At 43.5% G+C, this 14,377-nt stretch overlaps 1 protein-coding gene across 1 annotated transcript; it reads left to right on the top strand.

The window, feature by feature from the left end:
• Window positions 1-462: 462 nt before the first annotated feature.
• Window positions 463-12,570, top strand: LOC148146272 (putative G protein-coupled receptor 139). Its single transcript, XM_087998623.1, has 3 exons — window positions 463-639; window positions 3,077-3,143; window positions 11,693-12,570. The coding sequence occupies exons 1-3, from the start codon at window positions 463-465 to the stop codon at window positions 12,568-12,570; spliced, it is 1,122 nt and encodes a 373-aa protein (XP_087854749.1).
• Window positions 12,571-14,377: the final 1,807 nt, after the last annotated feature.

Raw genomic sequence — 14,377 nt, 5'->3', positions numbered from 1 at the left:
CCTTCCGGACTAAAAATTGAAGTCAATAATTTTAGGGCCTGAACTCCCCCCTGTACTAGTCCTATACCACACACATCATGCCTTGTTATCACATACGCTGCCATGACATACTATTTCTTGTAAGCCACTAACTGGTATTAATGCTCCCAGCCAGATCACGATCAACTCCTTTGGCTGTCCGACTGTTCTTCTCTCTCTTTGGGCTTTATTCCTGTTGTTTATTCCTTACCCGTTTCCCCCACCTTATCTTCTTTGTATAAACCTACATTTACCAGGCTATCATCAATTAAGAAGAAGACTCACCAGACCTAAAACATTAACTTTGACTTCTCTCCAAATGCTATCAGACCTGCTAAGCTTTTCCAGCAACTTCTACTTTTGTTTTTGACATGAGCAAGATGTTTAAAGTCCGACTGATAAGAATTCAGGACTGGCAAGTTCCAGTAAGGAGGAAGGTCAAGGATGGCAAGGTCAGGAACTCTAGATAAAAAGGGAAGTTGTGAATTTAGAAGGAAAATAGAAGCACTTGTAGGGTTGAGGAAGCTAAAATCAAACAGGACCCATGAGGAGTATGAAGAAAACAGGAATGAACTCAGGCAGGCAATCACCTTGGCAAGTGGGGTTAAAGAGAATTCCAAGGTACTCTACACACACAGTAAAAACAAGAGGATAACTGGGGAGAAGATAGGTCTCTCAAGGATAAAGGAGAGAACTTATGCTTGGAGGCACAGAATGTGAGTGAGAAACCACTTGAGTAGAACGCAGAGGATAGTGAGATTTTTGTGGACCATCCTAATATGCTGGGGTATTTTGAGATCAATAAAGTGATGCTGTGTCCGAACACTTAAAGAGCATTAAGGTGAATAAGGCCCCAGGTCTGACAGGATCTATCTCACATTATTGAGAAAGGCAAGAGAGGAGATTAATGGGGCCTTGACAAATATCTTTGCATCCTCGCTAGCCACTGAAGGTTGCCGGAGGACTGGCGAGCCACTAATGTTGTTCCTCTGTTCAAGAAGGGAAATAGGGATATACGAGGAGCTTTAGACCGGTGAGTCTAACATCAGTGTTTGAGAAGTTTTGGAGAGAATATTTAGAGATAGGATTTACACGCATTTGAAAAAGAATGTAGGCTTATAAGGGACAGTCAGCATGGCTTTTTGCGGGACAGGTCATATCTTATTAACTTGGTTGAATATTTTGAGAAGGTAATGAAGGTGTTTGATGAGGGTAGAGCTGTGGATGTTCTCCACGTCGATTTTAGTAAGGCTTTTGAAAAGTTCCCTTATAGTAGGCTTATCCAGAAGATGAGGATGCATGGGATCCACAGTGACTTCACCGCTTGGATTCAGAATTGTCTTCCCCATAAAGAACAACGTTTAGGTCACACTCTCTAATCCAGGCACCATCCTGATAAATCTCTTCTGCACCCTCTTCAAAGCCTCCGTATCCTTCCTGTAAGACCAGAATTAAATGCAACGTGACATCCTGGCCCTTGTACTCAATACCCAGTCTTTTATTCACACAGAGAGTGATAGGAGTCTGAAACACGCTCCCATAGGTGATGGTGAAGGCAGATACAATAGGGGCGTTTAAGGGCCTTACACATGAGCGTGCAATGAATGCAGGGATATGGACCAAGAATAGGCAGATGGGATTAGTTTAATTTAACAACATGTTTGGCACAACACCATGGGTTGAAGGGCCTGTTCCTCATCTGTACTTTTTTATGTTTTATGTTCTATCATCTAACAAACTCGAGAGTCTGAAAGGCCTCCTCCTGTTCCTGTTTTAAAGGTTTGAAAGGCTGAATGATCTCTCCTGCTCCTGTCTTGCACACCATAAAAGTTGAATGGCCTCCTCTTGTCCCTCTGTAACAAGCTCAAGACATTAAATGATGCAGTAGCCTGTGGACTATGAGCAGCCATTAAACTTTATCTGATAGAAGTCGCTCTCTTCTCAATTACAGAATGCCCTATAGGTGTCCTGTCAGTAAGACCTCCTACAGCCACAGTCACTCTTGTCCATGATTTGAATGATTCCCTTTGCAAAATGTCACATCATTCCAGCTTCCATGTGTTCAGTTGGCAATAGCCTGGCGTGGACTGAATGGCCAACTCTGTAACAGGCCCACAGGGAAACAATTACACAGCAGGCTCAGTCCTCTGAATGATGACACAATGTAATGAAAGGGTTTGATAACAGGCCCTTCAACCCATGGTGTTGTGCCAAACATGTTGTTAAATTAAACTAATCCCATCTGCCTATTCTTGGTCCATATCCCTGCATTCATTGCACGTTCATGTGTAAGGCCCTTAAACGCCCCTATTGTATCTGCCTTCACCATCACCTATGGGAGCGTGTTTCAGACTCCTATCACTCTCTGTGTGAATAAATAGGAATAGCCTGACATAAGGTCAATGGCCAATAAATGTATGAGAGTTGTTGAGGGTTGGACAGTAAATCTTTGAATCTTTGGATAATAAGTATCGTTATCCTGAGCTTTATGAACTCGAGTCAATTATCTACAGCTGGTCAGTAATTCTATCGCTGTCTCCTTTTATAAAATTGTTGGAACATATACAACCCTGCAGTAATCTGGCACTACTCCCACATGCAGGGAATAAAAACTAAAAAGATTCAAAGATTTGCCATCCATCCCTCCGCAATCCTCATACATTCCTTTCAGACTGAGTAAATGTTCCCTTTTATTATGATTTGAAAAGTGTTGTAAAGAGTTTACTGAATCTGTTTGTTCATTGAATGTAATTAATTTATGTCTCCATGGGTCTTAATTATCCTGTTGGATGGTTTCCATCTTTGAATGATAAATGGGCTCCGTTCAATATATTATTCCATAGTATGAGTGGCAGCATCACCTACAGCACCAACAGTGATTAGCAACTCCAGAGACAGGGCAAGGAGAGATGAGAATCTGAGAACATTAGACTGAAAAGTTCTAACAATGGATCAGAATCTGAGAACAATAGACTGGAATGTTACAACAATGGACAGGAGTTTATACTGGGATGTTTGGTATCTTTCTGCACGTTATTGGTATCCATTATCATGGAAGATCCGATATGCACTTTATATTATTCAATATTTTTATTATCCTATCCTGGCTATCATTGGAGTGCCTGGTAAGTCTCACTGTACAATTATTATTCCTATAAACCATCTTTGATTGCATTACCTTCTTTTCATTGACTCTGCATACTTTACTGCTGTTATTGTTCTTGTGGGCACCTAAATCCAGATATGGACTTTACAAACCAGTATTAACTGCATCAGTGAACTTGTTCCTTCATTCTCTCCCTCTTTGCTTCTGGAAATGTCCCCCCGTGGATTTCTATCAATTTTCAGTTTCAGCTGTTGACCACGATACATTACATTTCTGACGGTTTTGTTTAAATAACGGGAGCATGGAGGTCACTGACTCCTGTTCCTTTTGTAAACTCCATTTCCTTCCTCTGGCTCCATCCCATCCCTGGAAAACACCTGAGACTATACCAGATAAATCAAAAGTGTGCTGATCCCTTTGGCCATGAGCTGATTCCTGATACCACACCCTGACCATTCCTAATGTTCACTATCAATACCAATAGAATATACAGCACTGAGACTGCTGCTCACTGGCACATCCCATTTACTATTCAAACCTTCAGCTGTGAAATACTCTCAATGAAGCTAATAATCTGCTGCTGACCCTCCCAGCTTCAAACCTGCATCAGCAAATTCTTAGTCAATGCTCCATGGCTCATATCTGTACTCATACCAACATCCCCTCCATCCATCCACCATTCCTGTGCACACTGAACTATACTGTTATTGGGTCTGGCAATGTCTTTATTTTAATATTCTCAAGCATGTCATCACATCTATAAATGAAATGTCCCACAGTCCCTCTATGTCAATTACCCAAACCACTGTCAGTTTTTTTTATGTTTAAGCTGATTTTCTCCATGTGTTTTCTCTCTCTCTCGCAATGATTTTCACATCCACCCCGCAACCCTGTCTCTCTCACACACACATGCACATGCACACGCACTCTTACCTTGTAGATGCAGAGACATAAATTTGTGGGAGCCCCATTTATTGTCATGCACAACATGAATTGCAAATTTCCCAGTGCTATGCAGTTATCTAGAGAATGTTCAGTGCATCTATAGGAGCAATGTAATAGGAAAAGTTGTGATGCTCCCCCTGCTCGCCAGATAGACTAATTTATTGAGCAATCCACATCTACCACTGCCACACCCACCACCACACACATATGCAAGCATACACGCTCCTTGCAATGCCCTGGTGCAATGGTGCAAAAGAGACATAAATTTGAGGGAGCCGCATTTACTCTCACTCGCAGCTTGGGCAGCAAATTTCCCCATGCTAGACAGTTATCTAGTACTAGTAGAGTAGAAGTATACAAAAGTTTGTAACTGCCCCCATGCTGAGGACACAGTCAGTCTTCAATGCAGTACACTTGCACAAGCTCTCTGTGCTCGGCTGTCATCTTGTCCCAGCTGATGATGTCTCCACTGGTACGGTCAGGCAGATTTGGAATTTGATGTAACAAACCATTTCAACTGATCTGCTAATGCATTTACTGAATGTTCTCAGTCTTGCCATTTGAGGCCTCTAAGCTCTTACTCCTCCATTTAGTCTCATCCTCTGTCGGTTTACCCATGTTTCCACAACACATTCTCAGTTTTAGATTAGATTAGATTCCCTACAGGCTCTGGGTAATCCAAGATGAAGGACAGGAAAAATTTCTGGCTGTAACAGCTGCACCTTTTTGAGGTATTTTAGATGCTGGAAGTGATTTCTCGAATTGGAGGAGCAGCAATTACTGTTTCCTATATTGTTGCATTGTTTTGGAACTTTGGAAAAAAAAGTCAAAACAACAGCAGTTTTAAAAGGGAGAAGAGCAGACAAAGGAAGCACATGGTAAGGTTAGATTTAGATTAAATTACTTACAGTGTGGAAACAGGCCCATTGGCCCAACAAGTTCACACCGACCCGCCGAAGCGCAAGCCACCCATACCCCTACAACCTAACACTACGGGCAATTTAGCATGGCCAATTCACCTGACCCGCACATTTTTGAACTGTGGGAGGAAACCGGAGCACCCAGAGGAAACCCACGCAAACACGGGGAGAACGTGCAAACTCCACACAGTCGCCTGAGTCAGGAATTGAACCCGGGTCTCTGGCGCTGTGAGGCAGCAGTGCTAACCACTGTGCCACTGTGCCGCCCATAAAGGTTAGTGCAGAAGAGAGAGAGAGAGGGAACCTGCACAGTTACTGCCTTTGATGTTTGAATTCATGTATCACTGGACATTGGAGTGCATCTGGGAAAATGATCAAACAGTGAAATTCACAACTGATCTTGGAGGAACTGTTGGGCGAAGTTCACAGCACAGGATCAGATATGATTCGGAGATGCCGGTGTTGGACTGGGGTGTACAAAGTTAAAAATCACACAACACCAGGTTATAGTCCAACAGGTTTAATTGGAAGCACACTAGCTCCTTCATCAGGTGTCACAATCACCTGATGAAGGAGCGTCGCTCCGAAAGCTAGTGTGGTTCCAATTAAACCTGTTGGATTATAACCTGGTGTTGTGTGATTTTTAACCACGATCAGATAAGTTAATTGTTGTTTTAAGTGTGGCCCACAGAGAATCTGCAGTAGTGAGTAGAGTAGGTTCTTTCTTGATAATATGTTTTTGGAGATATGTCTCTTGATTAAACTTAAAATATAAGCCATAAGTATTAATTGAACCTGGGGCAATGTTTGTAGAGGAATAAGACGGTGTTATTTACTGGGTCTGTAGACTGTGAAGGAGCAAAAATGGCCTTTAATAGAATGGTATGTACTTCTTGTCAGATGTGGGAGTTTAAAGAGAATTTAAGGGTTACTGCGGATTATATCTGCGATGAATGTTGCTGCCTGTGAATCTTATCAGATTGAGTGGATCGGTTGGAGACAGATAGAAGCAATGAGGAATTTGCAACAGCAACAGTATGTGATGGATGGCAGTTATAGGAAGGGGGGAAAGCCTTAGATACAGCCACATAGACGGGTTAACTCCAGGAAAGGTAGGAGAGGTAGGCAGCTAGTGCAGGAGTCTTTTGTGAATCTACCCATTTCAAACAGGTATGCTGTTTGGAAAATATAGGTGATGATGGATTCTCAGGGGAACATAGCACGAACAACCAAATTTCCTGGTATGGAGACTAGCTCTAATGCAATGAGGGGTACGTCGGATTCCAAGAGATCAATTGTGTTAGGGGATTCTCTAGTTCGAGGTACAGACAGACATTTCTGTGGCCAGAAACGGAAAAGCAGAACGGTGTGTTGCTTCCCTGATGCCAGGATCAATGATGGCTCAGAATGTTCTCACGGGGAAGAGGGGTCAGCAAGAGGTCATTGTCCATATTGGAACCAATGACGTAGGAAGGGAAAAGGTTGAGATTCTGAAGAGAGATTACAGCGAGCTAGGCAGAAATATAAAAATGAGGTCCTCAAGAGTAGTAATATCTGGATTACTCCCGGAGCTACGAGCTAGTGAGGGCAGGAATAGGAGGATAGAGCAGATGAATGCATGGCTGAGGAGCTGGTGTATGGGAGAAGGATTCACATTTTTGGATCATTGGAATCTCTTTAGGGGTAGAAGTGACCTGTACAAGAAGGAGGGATTGTACCTAAATTAGAAGGGGATTGGCAGGGAAATTTACTAGAGCTGCTCAGGAGGATTTAAACGATTAAGGTAGGGGCATGAGACTCAGGGAGATAGTGAGGAAAGAGATCAATCTGAGACGGGTACAATTGAGAACAGAAGCAAGTCAAACAGTCAGGTCAGGCAGGGACAAGGTAAAACTAATAAATTAAACTGTATTTATTGCAATGCAAGGGGGCTAACAGGGAAGACAGATGACCTCAAGACATGGTTAGGAACATGGGAATGGGATATCATAGCAATTACAGAAACACGGCTCAGGGATGGGCAGGACTGGCAATTTAGTGTTCCAGGATACAAATGCTATAAGAAGGATAGAAAGGGAGGCAAGAGAGGAGGGGGAGTGGCATTTTTGAAAAGGGATAGCATTATAGCTGTGCTGAGGGAGGATATTCCCGGAAATACATCCAGGGAAGTTATTTGGGTGAAACTGAGAAATAAAAAAGGTATGATCACCTTATTGGGATTGTATTATAGACCCCCTAATAGTCAAAGGGAAATTGAGAAACAAACTTGTAAGGAAATCTCTACTATTTGTAAGAAAAATAGGGTAGTTATGGTAGGGGATTTTAACTTTCCAAACATAGACTGGGACTGCCATCGTGTTAAGGGTTTAGAGGGAGAGGAATTTGTTAAGTGCGTACAAGACAATTTTCTGATTCAGTATGTGGATGTACCTCATAGAGAAGGTGCAAACCTTGACTTCTTGGGAAATAAGGCAGGGCAGGTGACTGAGGTGTCAGTGGGGGAGCACTTTGGGGCCAGTGATCATAATTCTATTCGTTTTAAAACATTAATGGAAAAGGATAGACCAGATCTAAAAGTTGAAGTTCTAAATTGGAGAAAGGCCAATTTTGACGGTATTAGGCAAGAACTTTCGAAAGCTGATTGGGGGCAGATGTTTGTAGGTAAAGGCACGGCTAGAAAATGGGAAGCCTTCAGAAATGAGGTAACAAAAATCCAGAGAAAGTCTATTCCTGTCAGGGTGAAAGGGAAGGCTGGTAGGTATAGGGAATGCTGGATGACTAAAGAAGTTGACGGTTTTGTTAAGAAAAAGGCATATGAAAGGTATAGACAGGATAGATCGAGTGAATCCTTAGAAGAGTATAAAGAAAGTAGGAATATACTTAAGAGGGAAATCAGGAGGGCAAAAAGGGGACAGAGATAGGTTTGGCAAATACAATTAAAGAGAATCCAAAGGGTTTTTACAAATACATTAAGGACAAAAGGGTAACTAGGGAGGGAATAGTGTCCCTCAAAGATCAGCAAGGCAGCCTTTGTGTGGAGCCACAGAAAATGGGGGAGATACTAAATGAGTATTTTGCATCAGTATTTACTGTGGAAAAGGATATGGAAGATATAGACTGTAGGGAAATAGATGGTGACATCTTGCAAAATGTCCAGATTACAGAGGAGGAAGTGCTGGATGTCTTGAAAAGGGTAAAGGTGGATAAATCCCCAGGACCTGAGCAGGTGTACCCAAGAACTCTGTGGGAAGCTAGAGAAGTGATTGCTGGGCCTCTTGCTGAGATATTTGTATCATCGATAGTCACAGTTGAGGTGCTGGAAGACTGGAGGTTGGCAAACATGGTTCCACTGTTTAAGAAGGGCGGTAAAGACAAGCCAGGGAACTGTAGACCAGTAAGTCTGACATCAGTGGTGGGCAAGTTGTTGGAGGGAATCCTGAGGGACAGCATGTACATGTATTTGGAAAGGCAAGGACTGATTAAGGATCGTCAACATAGTTTTGTGCTTGCGAAATCATGTCTCACAAACTTGATTGAGTTTTTTGAGGAAGTAACAAAGAAGATTGATGAGGGCAAAGTGTTAGACGTGATCTATATAGACTTAAGTAAGGCGTTCGACAAGGTTCCTCATGAGAGACTGATTAGCAAGGTTAGATCTCATGAAATACAGAGAGAACTAGCCATTTGGATATAGAACTGGCTCAAAGGTAGAAGACAGAGGGTGGTGGTGGAGGGATGTTTTTCAGACTGGAGGCCTGTGACCAGTGGAGTGCCACAAGGATCGGTGCTGGGTCCTCTACTTTTTGTAATTTACATGAATGATTTGGATGCGAGCATAAGAGGTACAGTCAGTAAGTTTGCAGATGACACCAAAATTGGAGGTGTAGTGGACAGCGAAGAGGGTTACCTCAGATTACAACAGGATCTGGACCAGATGGGCCAATGGGCAGAGAAGTGGCAGATGGAGTTTAATTCAGATAAATGCCAGGTGCTGCATTTTGGGAAAGCAAATCTTAGCAGGACTTATACACTTAATGATAAGGTTCTAGGGAGTGTTGCTGAACAAAGAGACCTTGGAGTGCAGGTTCATAGATCCTTGAAAGTGGAGTCGCAGGTAGATAGGATAGTGAAGAAGGCATTTGATATGCTTGCCTTTATTGGTCAGAGTATTGAGTACAGGAGTTGGGAGGTCATGTTGCAGCTGTACAGGACACTGGTTAGGCCACGGTTGGAATATTGCGTGCAGTTCTGGTCTCCTTCCTATCGGAAAGAGGTTGTGGAACTTGAAAGGGTTCAGAAAAGATTTACAAGGATGTTGCCAGGGTTGGTGGATTTGGGCTATAGGGAGAGACTGAACAGGCTGGAGCTGTTTTCTCTGGAGCATGGGAGGCTGAGGGGTGACCTTGTAGAGGTTTACAAAATTATGAGGGGCATGGAATAGGGTAAATAGGCAAAGTCTTTTCCCTGGGGTCGGGGAGTCCAGAACTAGAGCGGATAGTTTTAGGGTGAGAGGGGAAAGATATAAAAGAGACCTAAGAGGCAACTTTTTCATGCAGAGGATGGTGCGTGTATGGAATGAGCTGCCAGAGGAAGTGGTGGAGGCTGGTACAATTGCAACATTTAAAAGGCATTTGGATGGGTATATGAATAGGAAGGGTTTGGAGGGATATCAGCCAGGGTGCTGGCAAGTGGGACTAGATTGGGTTGGGATATCTGGTCGGCATGGACAAGTTGGACGGAAGGTACCACAGGTTTCCATGTGGTACATCTCTATGACCCTATGTCCACACTGACTCTCCAAAGAGTAACCCACCCAGACCCATTCCCCTACCCTATATTTACCCCTGACAAATGCACCTTCTACTATGGGCAATTTAGCATGGCAAATTCACCTGACCTGCACATCTTTGGATTGTCAGAGGAAATCGGAGCACCCAAAGGAAACGCACACAGATACAGGGAGACAGTTGCCCAAGAGTGGAAACGAACCTAGGTCCCTAGGATGAAGCGCTTTTGCGCGAAACGTCGATTTTGCTGCTCGTCGGATGCTGCCTGAATTGCTGTGCTCTTCCAGCACCACTGATCCAGAATCTGATTTCCAGCATCTGCAGTCATTGTTTTTACCTTAGCTTTTGTCTCCCTAGTATATGGAGTGCTGGCAATATGAAGCTCAGATACAATGCTATAGTGTGTGCTGTGCTGTTATTCACTTTGCAGTGAGTCCCATGTGGTGCTCCATCTCAGACAAGTGGTTTCAGCAGCTTTGATTCACATCTTTCCAACTTGGTCTCTGCATGTTGAATGTACCTGTGTTTGTCACTCTCAGCTGATCAAGTGGTCACTCAAATGAGGAGGCCCTTTGAGGGTTACTAAAAAAGATCAGTCATCTAACTTTACATCCACAGCACACCCTGTCATGGCAATGGAGATGTGGAGCTGTAAATGGATGGGAACTGTACATCCTGTTACTTCCAGCATTAGCTGCAGATTTCCACACGCTAGTCTGTGAATGAATGCAGTGTTCCCAAGCAATGCACTGGGGTGGTCTTCTCAGCTGTGCATGCTGGGAGGATATCTGCTCCAGGTTGACAGATCAATTTACTGGTGTTCACTGCATGGCTCTCCGTGTTGGAAAGGTTTCTAATCTGAGTTCACACGTCAACGTACTGATGTTGTCAGCCCAGCTCCCTGTGTTGGACAGAAATATCGTCTGGGTTTACAGAACAATGCACTGGAGTGGTCTGCACAGCGTTCCTTTCCAGACAGATTGCCGGGTTGTGTTGACCAGTACACTACACTGGTCTGCACTGTGCTCTGTGCTAAATAAACATCTCATCTGAGTTGATGGCATATGAGCTGGTTCTATGAGGTGGATTAGAATGTCATATAACTGACCATTTCAGCTGATCTGGCAATGCCTTCATTTGATATTCTCATCTTTGTGATTGGATCCTCCAAACTCCATCAATGCTGCAGTGTGACCATGTTAGTGAATACCTACAGTCCCAGCAACAGCCACAGTCTCCTCATTCAGAAGCAGTCAGCCATTCCCATCGTCTTCAGGTCGCCACGTAGAAAGAAATGATGGCCTCTCAGATAAATGCCACTCCCTTCATACATGGTTCAAAACACCCTCCAATTCACCACTGCCCACCGTCCCCCAACCACATTAAAATATCCCGTGTGTACTGAGAGCAATGCAACCACTGGGAGCAGACCATCAGGGAGACAGAGCAACACCTCCGATGTCTGAACGGGTCAGAGTGAACCCTCCAGCACACACTATATCACTATCTTCTGTAATCTCTCTCCATTTAAGTAACATGCTGTGTTTCATTTTTTTCTGAAAAACTGATAGGCTATATATCATGCTATGTTCCACCTGCCAAACGATTATTCACTGACTTTACGCATGTATAACCATTTGTAAAGAAGTGACCTTTCTCTTGTCTCGAGTGATCGAGAGCTTGGGAATGTTCTAGAAATCATTGGTTCTTGTGCATGTACATCTGTGTGTTTGGGGAGGGAGGGTTTCTTGTGTTTTATGTCATATTTTTGTAAATGATTCAGAACTCCCAACTTATTATTTCAGCTCCAGTTATTTCAATAAATCTCAGAGGTGAAAATTTCACTCTGTCCTCAATCAAACTGGTATCGTTGCCTCCAGGCTGATGTATAATTTGTTTGTTTTCCTTCCCCACAGTTAATGTAGTGACGATCTACATCCTGCTTTATAAAGATTGTGGATTGTCTCCATGTGTCAGACGTTACCTGGGGGCCATGGTAGTGGCGGATCTCCTGGTCATTATCCTCGACCTGATACTGAGACACATTCCCATTGTTTATCGGGAACAGTTTTATTTCCTGTACTCCATCCCCGTGTGTAATATCCACGCCGTCCTGCTTTATGCAGCCACTGACTGTTCTGTCTGGTTCACCGTCACTTTCACCTTTGATCGGTTTACAGCCATTTGTTGCCAGAAGCTGAAAAGTAAATATTGCAGTGAGAAAACGGCGGCTGTGGTTCTGGGAACAGTGACTGTGCTGAGCTGCTTAAAGAACATTTTCTGGTATTTTATGCTCACACCTTGGTACAGGCTGAACAACGTTCCCTGGTTTTGTAATGCAGCAATGGAGATAAATTACTCTCTTGGCTGGATCATAACCGAGTTCCTCCACAACATTCTAAACCCGGCTCTCCCATTTCTCCTGATTCTGCTGCTCAATGTTTTCACCATCAGACACGTTTTAGTGACCAGCAGAGCCCGCAGGAGACTCCGGGCCCACGCCAATGGGGATGTTCAGAGTGACACAGAAATGAAAAATCGAAAAAAATCCATCATTTTACTGTTTGTGGTGTCGGCCAATTTCATACTATTATGGTCGGCGTTGATGCTGTATTCTATATGGTCACGGCTGTATAATATTGGCTATCAATCTATGTATCTAGATTTCTTTGTGATGGAATTGGGCTTCATGCTGCAGCTCCTTAGTTGCTGCACAAACACCGCGATTTATGCCGTGACCCAGACTAAGTTCCGACAGCAGCTGAAGAATGTACTGAAATACCCTTTTACCTGAGTTTATCAATCAATCAAAAACACACATTAATCAACACATTCAGGATTTCCTCACTTCAGTTCAATATTTCAGCAATTAAGCAGCCAGTCGCTATGGTAACAGCCTGAGGGTAGTCCTGGTTTATTCAGGCCTTTCACACAGGTTACAGGGACACATTTCAATGTTTCTATAAATTCCTGGGACCAGTGAGAAAAGGCATCATTCCACTTACTGTATCTCTAACTTCAATTTATAAGACATAGAAATGCTGATTAAAAATGTTCATTAAAAAGTGTCAAACAGCCAATCAAACTATATTTTGTTTGTATTTGTGCTGAAGAAGCTGAGCTGGAGAGAGTTAATATCGACCCCAACTCCTGTTTCTCAGTGAAGGGGAGGGGACTGGGTGTGAGTTCAGGACTTGGGATTAAGCCACTCTGTCTTTGTTTTCTCCTCTTGGTCACTCACTCTGACCTGACCTGAGCTGAATGAATCTCTCCTACCGTCTCCCTCCAGGTTTCCCTCTCTTCTGTCTCTGTTTTTCACTCTCCCGGCTCCCCCATTCTCCATCAATCTCTCTTCCCCTTGCACGCTCACTCTACCTTCCAATCTCGCTCTCTCCAGTCCTCTGTTCCTTGAATCCTCTCCAACCTTTCTAACAATGGATTGTGACCCCACACCCACACTATTCCCAAGCAAAGCTCTTGAATCCACCAGCTGCATGATTCCCCTAACAACAGACTGCAGAGAACAGATTAGTGGTGATACCACAGCCTATTGTGTTACAAAACGGGGTAAACCCTCCTGCTTAATTTAAACCAGCAACACAGAACAGGTTTATTCCGTGCAGTAATCTGTAAAACTTTGAGTGGCCAAAAACTATTTAAAGTAAAATTAACAACTTTATTTCTTAAAGTATAACAGAGAATAATTAATGAACCACTATTTACAATGCTATTTCTAACATGTCTTCTACCTTTCCGTCTATAATCCTAGTCCGATAAAACTCCCAATTAAGATTTACAAAACAACACTTATCTCAAAACCAGGTAGCTTTTGGTTCTTGTCTTTGGATCTTCCTGTGCCTTCTTTTCTCCTTGTTAAGAATTTCTACATCACAGGTTACTGATCAAGAAAGGACTTTAAAGAGAGATTTTTTTTTCAAGCCATCTGGTACATGCTAGGACTTGGCGGTTCTCCTCTCAACTGTTCAATTTTACCCTGGTCTTATACCCTAGACCATCAGATTGATGAGCCACCGTGCCACCCTGTGTGAATTCATTTGTGAATTCGCTCATATCTCAGCAGGGTTGCTGACTGAGTGAATACTTTCCATAATTTTTGGGGGCGGCACGGTGGCTCAGTGGTTAGCACTGCTGCCTCTCAGCACCAGGGTCCCAGGTTCGATTCCAGCCTTGGGCGACTGTCTGTATGGAGTTTGCACATTCTCCCCATTTCTGCATGGGTATCCTCTGGGTGTTCCAGTTTCCTCCCACAGTCCAAAGACGTGCAGGTCAGGTGAATCAGCCATGCTAAATTGCCCATAGTGTTAGGTGTATTAGTCAGAGGGAAATGGATCTGGGTGAATTACTCTTTCGAGTGTCGGTGTGGATTGGTTGGGCTGAAGGGCCTGTTTCCACACTGTAGGGAATCTAATCAGAGCAGGTAAATGGTATCTCCCCAGTGTAATCTCACAGATGTACCTGCAGGTAAATGATGTGATGTCAGAGGTGTATCTGCAGGTAAATGGTCTCTCCACAGTGTGATGTCACAGGTGTACTTGCCGGTAAATGGTCTCTCCCCTGTGTGATGTCAGAGGTGTATCTGC

This window comes from Chiloscyllium plagiosum, unplaced genomic scaffold, assembly GCF_037043375.1.
Source record: "Chiloscyllium plagiosum isolate Xiang-an unplaced genomic scaffold, Cpla_swu_hap1 HiC_scaffold_21, whole genome shotgun sequence".
Classification (NCBI taxonomy): Eukaryota; Metazoa; Chordata; class Chondrichthyes; order Orectolobiformes; family Hemiscylliidae; genus Chiloscyllium; species Chiloscyllium plagiosum.
This window is presented reverse-complemented; position numbering and strand designations above follow the sequence as displayed.